Genomic DNA, 20,084 nt, shown 5'->3' on the forward strand with positions numbered 1-20,084 from the left:
CCACCTGATCTCCAAGTGGAGGTCATCTCATAAAATAGGTGACACCACAGAGCAAGCCTTCTCTGCACCACTGTTGTGTACAGTAGTTGAGATCCTTCACAGATCGCAGTGGCATTAATGTTGCAGTACTTTGAAATGCAAACAGTTTCATTCTGTGCCAGGGGAGTAAGAATAGTGTATCCACCCTTGCTTTTATATAAAGCAGTTGCCAAAAGATTAAAATCTTTTTGAAAAGTGGCAATTTATCATACGTTTGAATTACAAGAACTTTGTGCCAAAGGGAGAGACAAGTCCTAGTGCAGATATTGCATCGTGATCAGCGCAGATAAATTATGCACCGTTTCCATAGACTATTGTAGCATTGTCAGTGTCAAAGCCTCTTATCCCTGGGAGAATTTTATTCGCGCAACCAAACATATCCAGTGACAAAATTTCTGCTTAGCTGCATTGCTAGGAACACATTGTTTCTTTGTGTTGCTGCAGCTTTCTTTCCTGTGTCCATCATCTCCGCCCCCCAAAAAAATCCTTCTGTGAATATTGTTGCGCAAATTCCCAGATGAAAGAACAAATAAAGTTATTGTGACTTTGTGTCATAAAAACCATAAGAGGCATTGATTACTGGGTGTTTTTGACATTTCATGAACCAGCGGCTATTGTAGCTTTTACTGTAATTGGTGAAAGCCAGTTTAAATGGCTAACAAGAAATGGTTATGCATAGGATTATTTTAACAGCATTTGAGAGAAAATAATTTCTTCATTTTTTTATTAGGCCTGTTAGGAAACTGATACATAATTTTTTAAAAATACTGGACATCACACAATAAAAATTGGTTGGCTTAATTCTCCTTTTACAGATGGAGCTACATTTGATCATCACAGAGCACAGACAAACATTAAGCTGACTTTTTTGGCTTATTCAGCCTTTATCCTTCCATAAATTTGGTTGCCTTATCTTAGAGTGTGTGTAATGTACAGGCCAAATTCAGTTAATGGGTGTAACAAACATTATACCATGCAAGACTTATCACAAGTGTCAGATTTTTCCTTGCAGACATTTTTGAATCTGGTATGACCCTCAAAGCTTGCATAGCCTCTTCTTTGCCCAGAAACAGACACCCCAGGCAGAACATAATGTACAACCTGCACAATTTTGGGTTCATCCAGGGGTCTCCTTGAACTTGAATCCATCCCAGATACAGGTGTAGCTCTTTGGGTCTTTTCATGTTAGTTCTCTAAAGTCCAGATGCAAATGTGAATAGTGAACTGATACTGACACCACCTTGACTGCAGGTTGCAAAGGGCAGGGAGGTGGCCATGGTCAATGTGCTGGCAGAAACTGCCCTTCCTGCCACCATTGCTGCCACTCCCTTCTCAAGACGTAGGGAAGGCAGAACCATTGCCATCACTCTCATCTGGCTTCTTGACTATGTCAGTCAGACTTGCTTCCATGATGAGTTTCGCCCTGGAGAAACTGCTGAAGAACTTTTCCTCTTCCTAGAAAAAGGTTCAGTTAAATGGTTTCCCGTTTTCTGCTCACAGATAGGGCACAGAATTAGGAGAGGCAGTGTAAATATGTACAATTTTTTTGGCAAAGGGTGTTTAAGGAGGTAACAGAAATCACTGGGTTAGAGCTGACCAAAAGTCCAGAGGTAGCATTATTATCAATTTACAATGGGGTGGAAGGTTCATAGGCTTGCTCACAAATTTATTGACAGCTGCACAAATTATTATAGCCAGGAAGTGGAAGGGGCAAGCAGAATATAAAATGGAAGAATGGTATAAATAAAGAGGTGTGGGATATAGCTCTTAATGATAAATTAACATGTGTCGTTAAGGTAAGACGGGGAATAGGCAGGTTAAATGATTTTGAGGAGATATGGAGGGTCTTTGTAGAATTTGTACTGTTTAAAGGGAAAGGGGTCAAACCATCGCAAGAGGTGTTGAAATTGGGGGGGAGGGTTGGATAGTTACAATGAAATTATCTCGGTGGTGGGGTGCACATTTTTATCCTTATTTATTTACGATTACTTTGGAGAGGCAATGTGTACATGGGTCTAAGTTGTGTAGCAACAAAGCAGCCAAACCACTGAAAGTACATTAAGTCATAATAATGGGTAGGAGAGCTGGGGTGAAGGAATCACATCTTGCAACCAATGCACCCCTTTGGTTTTTAAATAGTACATGGGCAGACGAGTCTAAAAAGCCTGGGACACAAATTTTCAGGGCCCTTTAGCGGCTATGGTGATTCATTTATCAGAAGGTATATATTCAGCATTAACTCTAAAAGTACAGTGGTACCTCGGGTTACAGACGCTTTAGGTTACAGACTCCCCTAACCCAGAAATAGTACCTCAGGTTAAGAACTTTGCTTCAGGGTGAGAACAGAAATCGTGCAGCGGCAGCGGGAGGCCCCACTAGCTAAAGTGGTACTTCAGGTTAAGAACAGTTTCAGGTTAAGAACGGACCTCCAGAATGAATTAAGTTCTTAACCTGAGGTACCACTGTATGAACATAAGCCTCCTGGTGTATACTGGCTTAGGGGGTTTGGCAAATCTTTTTAAATTATTGAATTAATGTGACCTGTGAATTATTGGGTTCTATCTCAAACCCCCAAAGATGAACAGAACTGAACTTTGATACTTTGAAACCCAAGGGGTGCACTGGTTGCCAGATGCGAAATACATTGGCATTGTTTTCGGCTCTCCTACCCCATTACAAGATGGCGCCCTCCTGCCAAGCTGTTGCTTGGCAAGACACCGTTTCTAGCTGTTGCTACCAAGGCACTATTTGTGCCACATCTGATAAACCTGCTGGAATACTGGACGGTCCAATAGGCATAACAAAATGATAATGTTGCCAGAGCTGCTTTTATGTTCTTGTAAAAAAACACCCAGTTCCAGTGCTTAAAAGAGGGGAGGGCTCTGTTTTCTCTAGCGCTGTAATTCAAATGATGCCTTGAATGATTTGTTGTTGTAGCAACGGGTCAGCAACGTCGGAAGATCTCTTCTGGAAACTTGACGCACTGCAGATGTTCGTTTTTGACCTTCATTGGCCAGAGCCAGAATTTGCCCACCACCTAGAACAGAGGCTGAAACTCATGGCCAGCGATATGATAGAAGCATGCGTCAAAAGGTACGTGGGCAATTTCAGAAATTGCCGTACAAATGCTACCATTTCTTGGACTCCTGTGGATGTTTGAGTTGGGCAGTCTTGTGTGAAAGTGGAAGGATTAATCCAGCAGCGTGGCATTGGTTGTTGGTTGCCTGGGTGTCGGGCTTTGGGGAATCGGATCCCTCTTCCGGTGGCAGTAAATAAGCGATCAAACGAAAGGAGTGTTCTTACCAATTAGTTACCAATTCTTACCAATTAGTTTCTAATCACAGCGAGAGACAAAGGAATGTGTATCCCTCTAGAAATGGCGTTGCTCCCAGTAAAGGTTCACCCCCTCCGTCCCCATTAATCTACATCGGGTAATCTGAGCTTGTTGCCACTGCACTTTCTGTTCTATCACTTTCAAAGCCTATCTAGTCTTAGGGGAAGGGGAGTCAGGAATGCTGTCCAAGGACACTGAATCTGCCAGCTGGTGTTTCCTCTTCTAGCTGTTCCTCCCCCAGCTTTTCCCCTCTGGACTATGCCCCTCTGCAAACCACTGTTCTAAATCTATACTCTCCTCCTGCCCTTGGGAAGGTTCAGAACAGTGGGGGGTGGCTCCCACCATTACTCCTCAGTCCAGCCCCTGACACTGGGGTGGGTGCAGACATGCATTCCAGGAGAGGGGCATGCTCTCGGCAGGGCCATGTCAGCTGAGCTCTTGCCGCTGACACCACCGTACTGACCCCCACAGGGGCAAAGTGAGGCCACGTGCCCGCCTGTGTAGGGGGGAGCCTAGCCAGCTGACATGGCCCTTGGTAGGCAGAGAGGAGCACTGAGCCAGGCCACACTGGGGGAACCTGCATGGGAGTGCCTGGTTTGTGTTTGCTCAACAATTGTGTGCCCAGGGCCACAGCCCCCCCCCCCCACACACTATACTCCTGGATTCACCCAACAGATGGGGGTGGCTTTAAATCACTTCGTAAAGCGTGGTGGGCAATTGACATGATGGTTCACTCTTCAGATCTGGCCTCTTTCGCAATGCTGTCACGGACCCCTCTTTTCATGTGGGTATGCTTAGGACCACCTGATTGACTGCTTGCCACTCCATGGAGTGATTTTAACATCCCTTTCTGGCAAGGCTAGCTGTGTGATATGTGCGCTGACCCTTAGACTTCACCACTCAAGTTAACTTCTGAATTCCACCCGCCTTGCGAGTGCTTTTGTAAGTGAAAGTGCAAAAGTGAAGAAAACAAGTATTACGCATTTCCCCCCCCCCCATAAAAAACTGTCACACTTACTGGAACTCTTAACAGCATATCTTTTTATTTTAAAAAAAATGTCAGAAGTACCTGAATATGTTACATGACAGTCTATATTCTGTTTTTGCCAGTTTGAAAATTGTGCGGAAAGCTTATCTGTCAGAAAGCATTTGCTGCAGTATGTGTTTTATCTGTGTTATGTTTTGTCATGCTGTTATTCAGTCAAAGCAGTATCTAACCTTGAGGGGGCTGTCAGAGCACCTTACTGGAAAGTTTTAATAAGATATGTGAAAATGATAATTCCACTGTTTTACGTGCAGGTGCCTAAACATTTCTATTTTGGTTTTTCCATATTTGAAATTAAGTTTATGTTAGTACATTTAACCTGGGTTTGTTTTTGCACTTCATTTATTTAGAATTTTGACAGTCCTTTCTGTTGCGATCCCTGCATTTTAATTAATAGAACAAGAATTGCCTTTGAACTCAAACTGCAAAAGACAAATAAATCTACGGACTTGCGCATTCCCTCTCCTGTGTGCACGATGTTCAACGTGCTGGTTGATGCCAAGAAACAGACTGCTAAATTATGTGTCCTGGATGGCGGGCAGGAGGTAAGTGAAATGTCTGTTTCACAAGATCAGGAAGAACACAGGAGGCTTTTGCCAGATTTCAGCTCCAGGGTGGCTATTACAGGTTTTGAGGAGGAAGAGCAGGGAGGAGAAACATAGTCAATAAAGAATGATGTAAGAAGCCACTGGAGCAATGTCCTTGCTCGTCCCTTGTCCTACCAGTCTCCTACTATTGCTCTTCTATGCCTTGCATTGTCAGATAAAGGCTTTCTGGCCAAGACAGTCTGAGATGGAGGACAGTTGTAATCAGAATGTTAAACTACATTAACTCTGCAGTGCGTGATTTTAGAATATGCCTGCATTTTGGTGATGGTTTTCTTAATATTTGCTGTCAAAGTAGGGAGGGGTTGAAGAAGAGGTCCACAAATACAGTCATTAGTGGTGACCATACAAATAAAATGATGATGATGACGACCAGAAATTTAACTTTAACCACACACAAAACAGCAAACATTTCCAGGACCTTCTGTTATAGGGGTGACTCTACTGACAACATATGGAGGCAGAGAGTGCCTCTTTCAAAATGGCACCAGACTTGAACAGCTTCAGTGTTGTGGATTGGAGGGGAGGGGTTTTCGTGAACACAGAAAGACCCACCTGCCATTCTCCCTGTCACCTCCCATCCCAGGCAGTCGATACAAAAGCAAAGACTCTCCTTGGCTTCTGTGAAGCAGGAAGTGGCAAAGCCAAACTTTCTGGTTCCTAGACCCATTGGCTGGGCCAACAAGGCTAGCCCAAATGGACCCCTAAATTGAAAGGTTATCACACATTACTGCAGTGCTTTGCTTCGCAGTACAAATGTCAACTATATTTATGTGCATTCATTGTTTTATAGCATTACAATATTTTTATATTCTGTGTTGATCCATATCATTTCATTAAGTCTATTTATTTCTCATACTATTTTGTAATCATTATTTTCCCCATTTTTCCCCACTCTCTGGTTTTTGGGGGGCTTTCTGTCACATGGCCCAGTTTGCTAATCAGTGGGTAAGTTGATTTTGTTTTAGAATTTCTTTCTGTCTTCAAAAGTGTTTCCGTGTCCATTGCTTGCTGTGAAGAGTGTGGCGTGAGTGGTATCACCACTGGTCCAAAATGTAGGTCCCCAAGCAAGAGAGTCTGTATGTGTTCCATGCTTGCCAGATATATCTTCAAGATTCAAGAAAGGAGATTCTGACTAAACATCAGGAAGAACTTCTGACAGTAAGAGCTGTTAGACAGTGGAAGGGTCTCCCTTGGCAGGTTGTGGACTGTCCTTCATTGGAGGTTTTGAAGCAGAGGTTGGATGGCCATCTGTCATGGATGTTTCAGCTGAGGTTCCTGCACTGCAGGAAGTTAGACTTGATGACCCTCAGAGTCCTTTCCAACTCTACAATTCTATGATTCTTTGATTCTACATAGAAATAGGAATGGCAGGTCCTTCAGTAGTTGTGCGTGAGAGGGAATTTGGCAGCTCATGGCACAAGACTGGAGAAAGCCCATTTCCACACAAATGTTGAAGGACGGCAGCCCTGTACCCTTATGTATCCAATCACCCAAATACAAGGGAACCAGATATGACCAGCAGGCCAGATCCCTTATTCCACTACCTGCTGCAGGCCAACTTTGGCAAGTAACAGGGCCGCCCACTTGTCAGAGATCAAAAGGGACTTGCTGTCAGCATCTGTTTACTGGTTGGAGGTTAGCAAGCCCCTTTGATTTAAATTCACCTGTGAACAGACAGAGCAGGGCTCGCAAACAGTGCTTACCTCCTTCAGCTGAACTTGGGAGGTCTTGATGGGGGACTCCTTAGTGTAGCTGATCCCAGTGGGGCTTGCTGAAGATCAAGAGAAGGTCTTTCCTGCCCTCCCACCCCTAATCTCAGAGTGAGGGTAGCATGTGGATGTGCTTGTGGGTGCCGTAGGTATGGGGAGTGAGTCAGTATGTGTGCGCATGCACAGGTGTGTGTTGGCCACACCCACCTCTGGCATGCGCCCCATTGAGGCATGGCCAACTTTCAGTGTGGGCCCGGGTTGAGGAAGGTTAGCCACTCTTGCCCTAGATCAAAACTGTAACGGTTGTAAAAAGAGCCAAAGGAAGCTTCAACTCATTTTCATATGTTGAGATTTTGGAAATGGTTACGTTTGAAGAAGTCAAAACATCATTTATCCCTTAGAACTTGAGGCTTGGCACCAAAGACGTATGTGTGCATTGATTCATGCACAAACCAAAAGCTAGTGCAAAAGAAAAAGTGAAAAGAGTTGCCATGCATATCAGCATTCCATCCATCCATTCATCCATCCATTCATTTAACAGGCTTTATGTACCACTTGCTCATCAAAAACTCTTAAACAGTCTACATAAAATATAAAAAATACATTTTAAAATACCAGTGGGAAAATGAGCATTTAAAATCCCAAATAGTTTAATATCTCAATTTCTACAGGCAAAGGTGTGTCACCTATTCAACGCCTTACTGAAATTGTGTGGCACAAAAGCATGCCCGTTCTTTGGAGGTGTTTCCATAATTATTATTTTTTTGCAGAAATCAAAAGACATACTTATTTAAAACATCCCAGTGTTTGTAATCACAGCTTTAAAATACAGCAAAAGAAAACAGAGGAAATACACCCAAGCTCGTCTCAACCATGCCTTGCGCTTAAGGTGGCTCAAGGAAAGCCCACCAATCCCTTCTCCTTTGCTTCCTTCAAGCAAAAGCCCACCACTACTGGTCCTTTCTTAGCTTCTGAGCTTCTTTTGGCCACTTGTTACTGAATCCTAAGGCCTTTCTCCCCCACACTTGATCTCATTCAGCATCACATAAATGAGCTTCCTGCCATCGTACATATGAGCGTTGGGCATCTTTTGTCAATTCCCTCTCATACCTAAACTGGGTTCATCAAAGCTCTCTTTTAATTCCTTTATAATCAAAGGAGACCCAAACACCCAAGAGATCTTCAAAAAACACATCAGGTAGTGGCATTCCTTAACTCACCTTCAAATGGGCTAAGCATTGGGGGGGGGGGGCTTTAGCATGCAAAATAATCCCTGGAGAAAATACATGATCGTGAGCACTAGGTATCGGCGCTAAATTATGATCCCCCAAAATAGCCTCCTTCAACCATTTTTCATTTTAAGACGGTTTCCTGAAGCCCGAGAAATTCTCATGCTCGCAAACTGAATCGCCAGCTCTTTTCTTCCTCGCATGTGATTCTCTCTGGCTGCAGAAGACTAATTTACTGTGATTACAAGCTTGCTCACGGTTACCCCGATGGCTCTGCTCTGCCTTTGATTTCCGTGGGACTTGAGAATGGGCAACTGTGGGCTACATTACAGTCTCTTTTATAAAAGCGGCAATTGGCACTTCCCAACATTACATGTGTATCTGCATCCATTTACTTGTATACAAAATGTTTGCTTCATTAATCTGAGCACAGTGGGCAGTTGCTTGACAAAAGGGCAGCTCTCCTGGGATTTATTAAGTACATCTGTGTGGAAACTTTGGGAGGGGGGAGGGAAAGGAGGCAAATAGCCTTCAAAAAGCTAAATTTTAGAAAACTATTCAATGGGCTCCTGCCAAGTTAGCCTAATGTTTATATTGATTTTGGTGCTTTTACTCTGAGCATTATGCTCTTGCTGTTTCAGGTAGCCTTGAACTATCAAGATAGGGTTAGTCTTTACAAGTCATATTTTTTTGTGAAGTGGTTGGCGGGGCATTCTTCTCCCTGGAACAAATGTTCTGAAAGGAGAATTACTTCTTCCTTTTTTAATGGATGTACTTTGAGAATAGAAAAGGAGCCTTTTCTCCTGCTAACTGCAGGATGGAAGTCTGCTCTATTTATCGCCGAAACAGGGTACGAAAGTCTTTCAGGTTTAATTTAAAGTGGGCTTCTTTAAAGAGACAGCACATTTTCATTAGCGGAAGAAAAGGCAGAAGCAAGAAGATGGAGAATAACAGCTGATTTTGTTGTTATGCCTTTTGTGGCCTGGTAATTTATTACCATCTCTTCAGGTTTCCTGATGGAATTTTATTTTTTACCCATGTTTGAACAGATTATGCAGGAGTTGTATAAACTGCAGTTCACTTCATGGATAAAAGGGCTCTTTTTAATATTTAACAATTGGCCTCTCATTTTATTTCTAGAGGCCATAACTTATGAATGAGAATGGTTAGATATAAAGTGCTTTATTTGGGGGGGGGGAGTCATCTTGCTTCTGCAGCTGAACCAAACCTTTGAGCTGAGGAAGAGGGAAGATCCACAACCACCTTAATTACAGAGAGACAAAAAGTATCTTTCACATTCCTTTGCCTGAATAAGAATAAGACCTCAGTGCGTCTAAATAATAACCCTATTAGCTGCTTAACTCAACAGCGTACATGGGAAATTTTTCAACACAGAGTGTAAGAAAGTACTGACAGGGTGGATCATTTTCAAGGTTTTGTTCATTGGGGGTTCAAAATGATAATTTTGAGCAAATCTGATCTGTCAGATTTAGACTCTTTGTTCTATGTATGACTTAAGGCAAAAGTGTTGTGTTCATATAACACACTAATGCTGCTTTTGTCTCCTAAAACACAGCAACAATACCATTCAAAAATAGATGACTTGATTGAAGAAACGGTGAAGGAAGTAATTTCACTTCTTGTTTCAAAGGTAAATGTATTCGCACTTCGTAGCTGAAAAGCCCTGTGCCTTTTTTTCTACAATGACTGCTTTCTACAAAAAGGAGATGTTTGGTATTTTTCCTGTTGCATTTTTAGAGGAAAATAGGCTTGGTGACTAACACCAGGTCAGTTCATCACGATGTTTACAGATTTAAATTAGATCCCTATTTGATCAAGGATTCCTATGCAGCGTCTATTAATCGGGTATATTTCTTTTGTGCTTCATACTACAGTACCTTCATTAATTACTGGCATCGACCATGACCACATTTGTACTATATTAAGATTAGCTTTAATTAGGTGCATCGTTGTTTTCTTGCTTGTTTCATGATGCACGTGAAGCAAGTGTGTTCTCCAGATTTTTCAAAGGCTTTTAAAGCTCATTTTAATTTTGACGTTGATCTTACATAGAAAGACCCTGAAAGGCTTTTTGTTTAACTCTTCTTTTTAGCCGCCCTTATTTTCAATGTTGCTTCTTTGCATTTCCCCTTCTATAAAGGGAAATCTTGAAATAATTACCTTGGTCTGAGAATGTTTCAAATAAAGTAACATAAAACTTTACAGAGAAGAAAATGCACTTTCATGAACAGGGTGGGTTGTGAGGTACAGTACCAATGGGAATGGCAGAATTATCAGCCTCAGCTTGGCCCAAAGAGTAATAAACAGTGGTACAATTGCACCTGGTTTCCCCCAGTTTGACTCTAGTATCTCTCCATGGTCTAGTAGCACTATGGATGTGGAGGGATTCCAACATTTGAAGCTACAAGCTCCAAACTGGATTCTTGGGTACAAAAAAAGTGCTATCCACAAGTAATTTCAGGGACAAAGGCAGAAGGTCCCAAACTGTGGTCCACAAGCTTTGTTTAAATGGTCCATTGTTGTGCTCTATAAGTCACAGAGGCCTCTAGACACTAACATGGGCAGATAGCATCAAAATTAACCTTAGATTTTAGTCAGATTTGGATTTTGAGTATTGTATTGACCACATTGGGTGTCACATAGGTGCTCAGAATGGGTTGTGTGAAATTAACTTACTTTTTCTTCACACCTGATCAGGCTAAAACACGGACTTGCCCCAGGCAATTAATCGGCTTCTTTGTGTTCACCAAATATCCCAAAATGTTTGGACATGCCTTCTCATCACGCCTTAAGTTTTTAGCAGCTACAATCCCAGTTTACCTGTGGCAAAGTACAGGTTGATCCCTCAGTTATCTGAACCTGTATTTTCCAGGTCTAGCTCTAAAACTGACCACCTTCCAGCAGTGGGGTCATTGGAGAACCATATTAACTATCATTTGGCACCCTGATTGAGATGACTACAGCGAACTGAGCAGATAAACTGCTTTGATGGGATTCAGCGGTGTATAAATTTTATGAAATAAAACTAATAAACTTAAATAGAAGCTATTCAGTGTTGCGATAATAGGAAGGCAGAGAACGGGTGCCATCAATTGAAGTGGGGCCCTTCCTTATATTCGAAACACAGCGAAGATCACTTCTTGGTGTAATGAGACATGTTTAGATGATGATGTAAGACTAATGGTCTTACAAATAGATATGTCGGAAACAGAACAGGTTAAAGATCTGACGACTGCAGTTTACTACCGTAACTCCTTCAAGCCATTAGGAGCCTGGGTGAGCGTCTCAGATCCTTACAAGGAATAAGGAATGTGACACTGTTGTGACACTGTTAGAGTGGCCATTAACAGCATGCCAGGGGGAATTTTGTCCTGTCCTCTCACTCACAAAGTGGTGCTCTGATGTTCTAGGAATGAGAGTCATCTGGACGGCAAGCAATTGCTCTTTAAAACATTTGATAGGTTTGTCATAAGGCCTATTCGCCTGCAGTAATGTGACAGCTAATACTGCTATAGCATATATCAGTGTGCATAGTTTTGTTTTATTTTTAAATTAATCTCTGGTCTCGTTTAAGGTGATAGCGTTCTCATTCTGCTTCACACTTCTTGTGATGTGACTTCCAAAGTACGAATGATTAGGAATTGGAGTTCTTAATTTTTTAGGGTGCAGGTTCTCATTAATGGCCAACAGAAGTGGCTTTTCAGCTCCCTGGCTGGTGTTTGAGTAACGCCAAGAAAGAAATGACACAATACGCTTATTTCTGGGAAGCTTTCTTGTGATTCATAACAGAGGGCCAAACTTGGCCTTACGCATAAGCAGCCTCCCAACCTCCTTGATTTTTAAATGAAAAGTACTGAGGGATGTCACCGTTTTGAACTGGCGGAGATGGGTTAGGATCTGCTTAACCTTTTCCTCCCCAGCTGTTTTTTCTGCTTAAAAGCATCTGGGTGAATTCTGACTGGGCACTCCTTTCAAGTGAAATGTTACAATTGCCGCAAAGCCCACAAGCAATAAGGAGCCAGAAGGGCACAGAGATGAGAAGTAATATCATTGAATCTTTAAATCCCAACACTTTGTTATTTAAATTGAATGTTCCGGTTACAGTAGCTGTGGTGGGGAAGTAGTAGTCCATCAGTTTGCATCCTTCCACAACATAAATTTGTATATTCTAGATTGCTGGATAGCCTGAGCACCCTTTTATGTAGCATAGATCTAGCTAAGGAAATGCCCATGTGCAGTGTTTGGTTGCATAGTAGCAGCCACAGGAGAAAAATCCTTCCCCTCCTCAGCCTTAGGAGTTTTACAACGGCATTATCAATATTTACACGCTGCCTCTTAATGTAGTTCATTTCAGTGCTGGAAGGTGTGCTGTCTAAATTATCAAGGTATGATGAAGGCACTTTCTTCTCGTCAATCCTTTCATTCACTGTAAGTATTCCAGCTCTTGTAACAATTGCTTTCTAAAGTCCACTCTGAGCTAACAATGGTTAGTTACAGGTTTTGTTTCTTGCTTTTTATCTCTCTGAAGGTGAAAGCAGCTGCAAAATACGTGGACGTTCCTGTAAGTAGCCTTTCCTCCCCGGTACTAGTTTTGTAAATTTTGTCGCTTTCCACAATGTGTACTTTTTCATGTGTTATCATTATGCTTTCCTTTAGCAGTTCATTATAGCTTTACAACAAAGTATTTAAACAGATACGTCTTGCCCCTAGAGGGGGTTTCATTTCCCTTAAGCAGAAGCTAACTCTCAAAGCAAAACTAAGGAAGGTTACTCTCAGTGTACTTTTTCAGCTGCAGAGGAGTGAGGATTGTAACCTAGGAACTGTTTCACGGGGGACGTCTTGTCATTTGGAAGTATTTCTCCAAGGCTTAGCTCATTTGGGTGGATGCTTTGAAAATTATATCCTTTGTCCGTGAATATCTTTCTTGCGCACCTCAGATGCTCCAGCCGCTGTTGCTCAGATTTGCCAGGTTATTCAAGCCTAAACCTAATTTCTTTCAAACACTGGAAAAAGCAGTACAGAATGCTATCCTGTTCTAAACCACCTTTCCCTTTCAATTATCAGTCATTTTTCCCCTCTGAGAAAATTCTAAGCTTACCTGCTTTCTTTCAATGCTTTCAAAGCTGACCTAATGCAAAATCTGGGAGTACACTAGAGCTGCGCGATACCTGCTTTTCAGCTTCACCAGCTAAACATCGTGATATGCTGATATATCACAATGTCTGAAATAAGGATGGAGCTATGTAAAGGCATTGGCTGGCTTCACGGTTTTCCCCACATTGTGATTTTTGCATAGCGCGCGCGCACACACACACACACACACCATGATTCACAATATATTGCCAGGTCAAAAATTATGAAACCAGTATCATGATACTGCTTTCAAACCAGTTTTGGATGATATATTGATTTATCGTCCAGCCCTAATTACTGTAAGTCCTGCCCTGCAGAAAGACGATTATGTTGCATGTATCCTTTATGTGCATAACATTTTCCTTTGAGTTCCACAAGTGAGGATAAACATCCCAGTATTTGCATACATAATTGGATTTCCAGTGAGGTTGTGGCAAGCCATTAAGTTATCTGACTAACCCAAATGTAGCCAAGCTGTGCTTGCAATTGTTACTTTTATCACTATTGCTGTTGGTTAAGATTCTGACAGATTGTTAAGATGTCAGTAATATCCCCAGCCCTTTCACCTGCAATGGCGTGGCTTTGTTTAGCTGCCTTGTTTTTCTTGCATGATAGGCTCTTGCTCCACTTAATGAATTATAATGTAGATTTTTTTAGGTTGCAAATAATTCTTACACTTTGGATCTTTTTTTAAAAAAAAGATGATGAAGCAGAAGAATGCCCTCTTTTTATGTTAAGAAGGCATCGTGACAGTTCTGTGTTTCTCCCTCCTTCTGGTACACTGTTAACGCTCAGCTGAAAGGTTTGGCCTGCTCTTCTGTATTTGCATCTGTGGCTGGGAGGGGGGGGGACCCCTGTGGGGAACAGAGGTTTTTACCAGGCACCGGACCCTCCTACCAGTGAATGGAGAGACATGACCTGCACCTGCAGGATTAGGTGAAGCCACAGGAAGATCATTGGCAGAAGCATATAATTAGCAAGGAATTTCTCTCTCTCTCTCTCTTTTTAAATCATCTTCACCCTACCAGGTTAACAAGTGATTAACCCTCAGGAAAAGAATCTGCTGTAGTTTACTCCCTTGTTTTAAACTCTTTCCCTTTTTTCTCTTGCCGTGGTATTTGGTTACATGTGTTACAGTGACACACTAACCCTGTTACCATGCTTCATTTCCTGGGATTCTGCCTTGATGCCTTTGTGTTTCCAGATTTCCAGCTTACCTTTGCGCATTGTTGACTGTGATAAAAAGATGTCTATATTCTACCAAAAAACAACAGGCAGACCAATGTACCTTTTCTCCCTTGAAACTGGGCAATTGATCCACCGTGTCGGTTTTTTTAGCAATTTGTCAGACATTTGCTGAACCAAATTTGCTTTCCGCTGTCCCTTCCTCACTGCCATCTAATCCTAAAGAACCACAGAGCAGAGTTTGATGCTTCCCGCATCTTCAAACCTTTCACGATACACCGAGTGTCAGTAACAAATTGCTCTATAAAAGAATGACTTTAAGCTGGGTTCTCTGTCTCATTACCAGATGTGGCTGGCAGGGATAAGATGGTGTAGAGCTCCCAGCTTCAGGATCACTGCCAATTACCAACAGAGGTGAGGCACTGGGGAGGTCGACAGGGTTGGAGGTGCAGTGGAAGAGTCAATTTGCTTCTTAGGCCACTGCTTCCACACTGTGCAAACCTCCCCATTGCCTTGCCTCTCTCAGTAACTGGCAGCGACCCCAGCATTGGAAATCTGTGCTGCCTAGCCCTGCCCTACCAACTAGTACTAGCAGTTATTCAACCTCCGGGTATGAGGCGGTATATACCGTATTTTTCACTCTATAGGACACACTTTTTCCCCTCCAAAAATTAAGGGGAAATATGTGTGCGTCCTATGGAGCGAATGCAGGCTCCTTGGCTTCAGCGATAGCAACGCGAAGCCTCCAAAGTGCAGAGGGAGCGCTCCCTCCATGCTCCTGAGGCTACGCGTTGCTTTCACTGAAGCCTGGAGAGTGAGAGGGGTCGGTGCCGCCTGAAGCCTTTGGAGCTCAGCGGGAACTCTCCTGGCTTCAGCAGAGAGGGAGAGCTGTGCAGCGCCCCTTCAGCGAAGCTGGAGGAGAAATGGAAAGGGCTCCGTTTCTCCTGCCACTTCGCTGAGGGGGCGCTGAGCAGAGAGGGGGAGAATTTTTATTTTTATTTTGTTCTCCCCCTCTAAAACAAGGTGCGTCCTATGGTCGGGTGCGTCCTATGGAGTGAAAAATACAGTAAATTCAATGAATAATAATCATTCACATAGTCTACCTTGGTGGTATGGTTGTAGGCCCAGCTTGAGCTGACAGAGTTTTGGCAGCCTGGTCCAGCTCTTCCTGCTTCTCAGGAATGGTGCATCCCGTTTCGCCGCCTGAGGTAAAACGGGAACAGGCCACTATGCCATGCTGCCCTTACCTGGGAAGCCAAAGAGCCGGCGACTCTGCGGCACCGGCAGTACTTCTCTAGCACTGCTTCCGTTGCCTGAGATGGCTGCTTCTACTTCCTCTTGTTTAATATCCCGTTGCAAATGGTTCCTACAAAATAACAGTACAGGCTTATAATGCTGACAGGTGAGTGACGACCTTCCCCTTATCAGCAGCTTCTGCCCAGCTATGTGTTTTCCTTGGGTTGTGGTGCGGTATTTTGGGGCGATGGCTGCTGCCGATGTAGCAGTGCTGTCACCAGCGCAATGTTTTATTTATTTCATTTCAACAATTGTGGGTGGTACTGAGCTGACTTTTACTCAGAGTTGACCCGCTGAAAGTTATGAACGTGACTCAGTTAGATCCATTCATTCCAGTTGATCTGTTCTGAGTCTAATACTGAATTTCCACTTATTGCTTAACACCACAGCTTTTTAAGAACTGTGTAATCAGGTTACAAAAAAAAGATAAAATAAGTTGAAATTAACTGTAAAATGAAGAAAAGGCTTGCCGAAAATGCCTGCGTGAAATTTAATAAGTCTCCACCAAGCACTTGATGTTCAACAGTAAGTGAGGTCACAACATGTTAACAGGAAGTGAGGTCACAACATGTCGTTGGTCACAAAATTCCTGGTTTTGCAGAGCAATGTAAGGTGTTGCAGCAAAGTATGCCAATAGTGCAAAGGTTTTCAACCTTTTTGAGTCCACGGCTCCCTTGACCAGCTACATTCTTTCCACAGCACCCCTGTGGGGCTCAGGAGCCCAGTTATGTCACCCCTTGCCTGGAGAGCTGGCAACCTCTCACCCCTTTTCAAACACTCTCCTTTGTGGAGTGTTCCCTCAGCCTCCTCTCCTCTCTCTTTGGGAGGCAGAGACACGGGAGGGCATCAGAGGAAGGGCGGGAAGGAAAGAGGAACAGTGGCGCCCCTGACCTTCATTCGAGGCACCCCAGGGTGCCACGGCATACTGGTTGAAAACTACTGCAATAGTGACCTTTGCATTCTGAATTTTCACTCCCTTTGTGAGAACTCCAGTCCGTAAGCGGACAACCCACTAGCTTGTAGAGAGGCACACTCACAATTCTGTTCTCAGTTTCCCCATTCCATTTTTCCAGTTTTGCTCAATAACTATAAATCCCTTTACACTGACATGGCTGCAGAAATATATTTTGTCTCCTTAATTCTGAAATAAATAATCCTACGCCGGTTAACAAAGCAGCTTGTCAGATCTTAGACTTGCAAGTCAAAAGGCTCTGTTTGAGAAGCTCTTTTCAAATAGTGCCTTTAAAAAGTTTCCAGTGACTTAGGTAGTGTATCTTAAATATTTGAAAGTGCCATAGATCTTTTTGTTTAAAATGCGCTCCCTAAGTAAATGTTCATAAAAGGAAGTTTTAATGGCTCTTAATTAGCTGTTTAATCCAGCTTCATTAGCTTTATAAAGGAGAACTTAACCACTGTAGTTCTTTGGAGAATCATTCATGTTTATCGAGGCATGTATAGACAGTGAGTAAAACTATTTAAAAGGAAAATTAGATTTTTTTCCAGCAATTTATCAGAGATAATTACCCTGTGTACACTGGAGGGGGGGAAAGATAGTGTTTTAAAGAACTGTAATTCTAATTGGTAAATGTCACCAGCTGTTGCAGTTATCATTCTTGTGTATATTCTTCTAATGATTAGAGTCTCATGCTACAAGCTACATGAAAATATATTCACTAGGTGTGAAATTCCCATATGTCACAAATTAGGTAAACATTTCCAAGAAAAAGGGAGAAAGATTGCTAATGGGATTCCCCCCCCCCCCAAGAATCGACTGCTTTCAGGCTATCTCTTTTTTTAAGAAAAAACAACAACAACTAACTTGAAACCAAATTTGCATGTTTCACTAAAGATATTAAAGAGCAATTTGTTGGGAAGAATTGCTCCTCAACATAATACTAGCTTCCAAACTCTTTTCATTTGTGATGTTGATCACAATTTGGTTTCATTTTTTCCTCCTTGTGAAATCCCCTGAAAACATTGCTGTAACATACATAATGTTGAAATACTACTACACCTTCAGTTTAAATTAGGGTTGCCATATTTCGAACAGTGAAAACCTGGACAGAAAAGTTGTTGAGCTTTCTTTGGCCAAAGTTCTTGAGCTTCTTAGGCAAATTAAGATTAAAACAACAACAACACTTTTGAGCTATTTTAATGCAAAATCGACACTTATTAGATACGCCACGTTCTGTACAAAGCACAAAAAGTGCCATTGTCCTCCTCTCAAGAGAGGTTGTGACATAATTTGGTGGGTTTTTTTTCTGATGTGCTGAAATAGGGACCTCAGTAAAAGTGTTGAACACACAATGCTCCTGATTCCTTTAGTCATGGTTAAGAGAGTAAGCTATAAGATCCCCTCACCTCACACCTCCCTGGCTTTCCCCCAACTGGTGTTAATTATGGCTACATCAGAACATAAAACCATGGCTAAAGCTAACCAGTATTCACACTAAAGCTTCCCAGCATATCCCGTTAATCAGAGTTAATAGTTAAGATCAATGCTGACTTAAGCATTAACATAGTTAAAAACATAATTGGAAAGAGGAACAACTGCAAAGACCCACAATCCAACAACAACAACAACAACAACAACAACAACAACAACAACAACAACAAAATATTAAATACACGACAAAACATCCAACATTAAAAAACTTCCCTTCAGATGTCTTCTAAAAGTCAGATAGTTGTTTATTTCCTTGATATCTGATAGGAGGACATTCCACAGGGCAGGCGTCACTACTGAGAAGGCCCTCTGCCTGGTTCCCTGTAACCTCACAGTGAGGGAACCGCTAGAAGGCCCTCGGAGCTGGACCTCAGTGTCCAGGCAGAATGATGGGGTGGAGATGCTCCTTCAAGTATAATGGGCCAAGGCTGTTTAGGGCTTTAAAGGTCAGCACCAACACTTTGAATTCTGCTCAGAAACGTACTGGGAGCCAATGTAGGTCTTTCAGGACCAGTGTTATGTAGTCTCGGCGGCCACTGCCAGTCACCAGTCTAGCTGCCGCATTCTGGGTTAGTTGCAGTTTCTGGGTCACCTTCAAAGGTAGCCCCATGTAGAGAGCATTGCAGTAGTCCAAGCAGGAGATAACCAGAGCATGCACCACTCTGGCGAGATAGTACATGGGCAGGTAGGGTCTCAGCCTGCATACTAGATGGAGCTGGTAGACAGCTGCCCTGGACACAGAATTAACCTGAACTTCCATGGGCAGCTGTGAGTCCAAAATGACTCCTACTTGGTCCTTCAGGGGCACAGTTACCACATTCAGGACCAGGGAGTCCTCCATACCCGCCTGCCCTCTGTCCCCCAAAAACAGTATTTCTGTCTTGTCAGGATTCAACCTCAATCTGTTAGCAGCCATCCATCCTCCAACCGCCTCCAGGCACTCACACAGGACCTTCACCGCCTTCACTGATCTTTTAACCATTTAAGGTGTGATACACCCACTTTTTCTCAATCATGATTACTGGTTTTCAGAAGGAATTTGAAAACATTCCTGTTTATCCAGGCATTTGATGACTGAACACCATTCTTGGCAATCTTCAGATGATTGAAAGACAGAACATTTTTTTAGACCGTTTTAACTGTTTTAGAGGTGTTTAACTGTTTTTGGAAAACTTCTTTAAAAATAGCTTGCTGTGAATGTGTTTGACGCCCTGGACTCTTTCAGAAGGAAGGGTGAAATAATAATAATAAAATAATAATAATAATAATGGCTTTTTCAGCCAGAGCTCACCGGAACTCAGTTCTGGCACCTCTCAGGTGGGCACCATTGCCATTCTAAGACGCTGCCAGCTTTGCAGGCAAGGGATGACCTAACTGGGCTCCTGAGCGCGACAAGGGTACTGAAGAAAGAATGTCATCGGTCAATGGAGCCGTGGACTCAAAAAGGTTGAAAACCTCTGCCCTAGGGTCTTCATCCTGCCAACACTTTGAAACTTTTCAGACCAGGCAAGTGAAGAAATAATGAAAGCTTGTTGAATTCGCCTAAAGTTTCTCCTCCAAACTATGTCATGTGAATTCCTCAGTCTCAAACTTGGGTTGATTCCAAGACCAACCTGGGGTGGGGCAGGGAAGGAGGGAGAACAGTAAAAAGTACCGTGTGTTTTCTTGACTTGTAATGTATCCATCTTTTGTTTTCATATCCATGCTATGCTACTATACATCCAGACTGCAGACCACAACTGTGTATGTATGGATGAGTAAATATAATGGACTTTAATATATATATTTTTCATAGTATTGCGCATGAAACGTCTCATGGTATTTATAGAAGCCTTTCCATTCACAATCAAATTATGGCATTTTCCTCTCACTACCGTGCACTGCTATGTTTTTCTTTTTCTTTCCGTATGATTGCCTCTGTGTGTCAGCACCTGCAAAATACACATCTGGAAAGAAAATATATATCAGTGACACTTGAAACATGCATTACTGTATATTTTGGGGAGGTGGGGCTCGGGAGTGAAGCTCTTTGAAAACAG

The 20,084-nt window shown here is 42.6% G+C and overlaps 1 protein-coding gene across 13 annotated transcripts in view; it reads left to right on the forward strand.

The window, feature by feature from the left end:
• CADPS2 (calcium dependent secretion activator 2) overlaps positions 1-20,084 on the forward strand; it is a 367,142-nt gene that overhangs the window by 309,950 nt on the left and 37,108 nt on the right. For 4 of the 13 annotated variants that reach the window (XM_082239470.1, XM_082239480.1, XM_082239477.1 and 1 more), the window contains 7 exons: positions 2,977-3,132; positions 4,816-4,963; positions 5,957-5,971; positions 9,541-9,615; positions 12,330-12,413; positions 12,514-12,546; positions 19,771-19,788. In XM_082239470.1, coding sequence (XP_082095596.1) covers positions 2,977-3,132; positions 4,816-4,963; positions 5,957-5,971; positions 9,541-9,615; positions 12,330-12,413; positions 12,514-12,546; positions 19,771-19,788 — 529 coding nt within the window. The remainder of the gene's footprint in view (positions 1-2,976; positions 3,133-4,815; positions 4,964-5,956; positions 5,972-9,540; positions 9,616-12,329; positions 12,414-12,513; positions 12,547-19,770; positions 19,789-20,084) is intronic. The other 9 variants (XM_082239476.1, XM_082239481.1, XM_082239479.1 and 6 more) reach the window with 3 other exon arrangements.

The sequence above is a fragment of the Podarcis vaucheri genome (assembly GCF_965113315.1).
Source record: "Podarcis vaucheri genome assembly, chromosome: 10".
NCBI lineage: Eukaryota > Metazoa > Chordata > Lepidosauria > Squamata > Lacertidae > Podarcis > Podarcis vaucheri.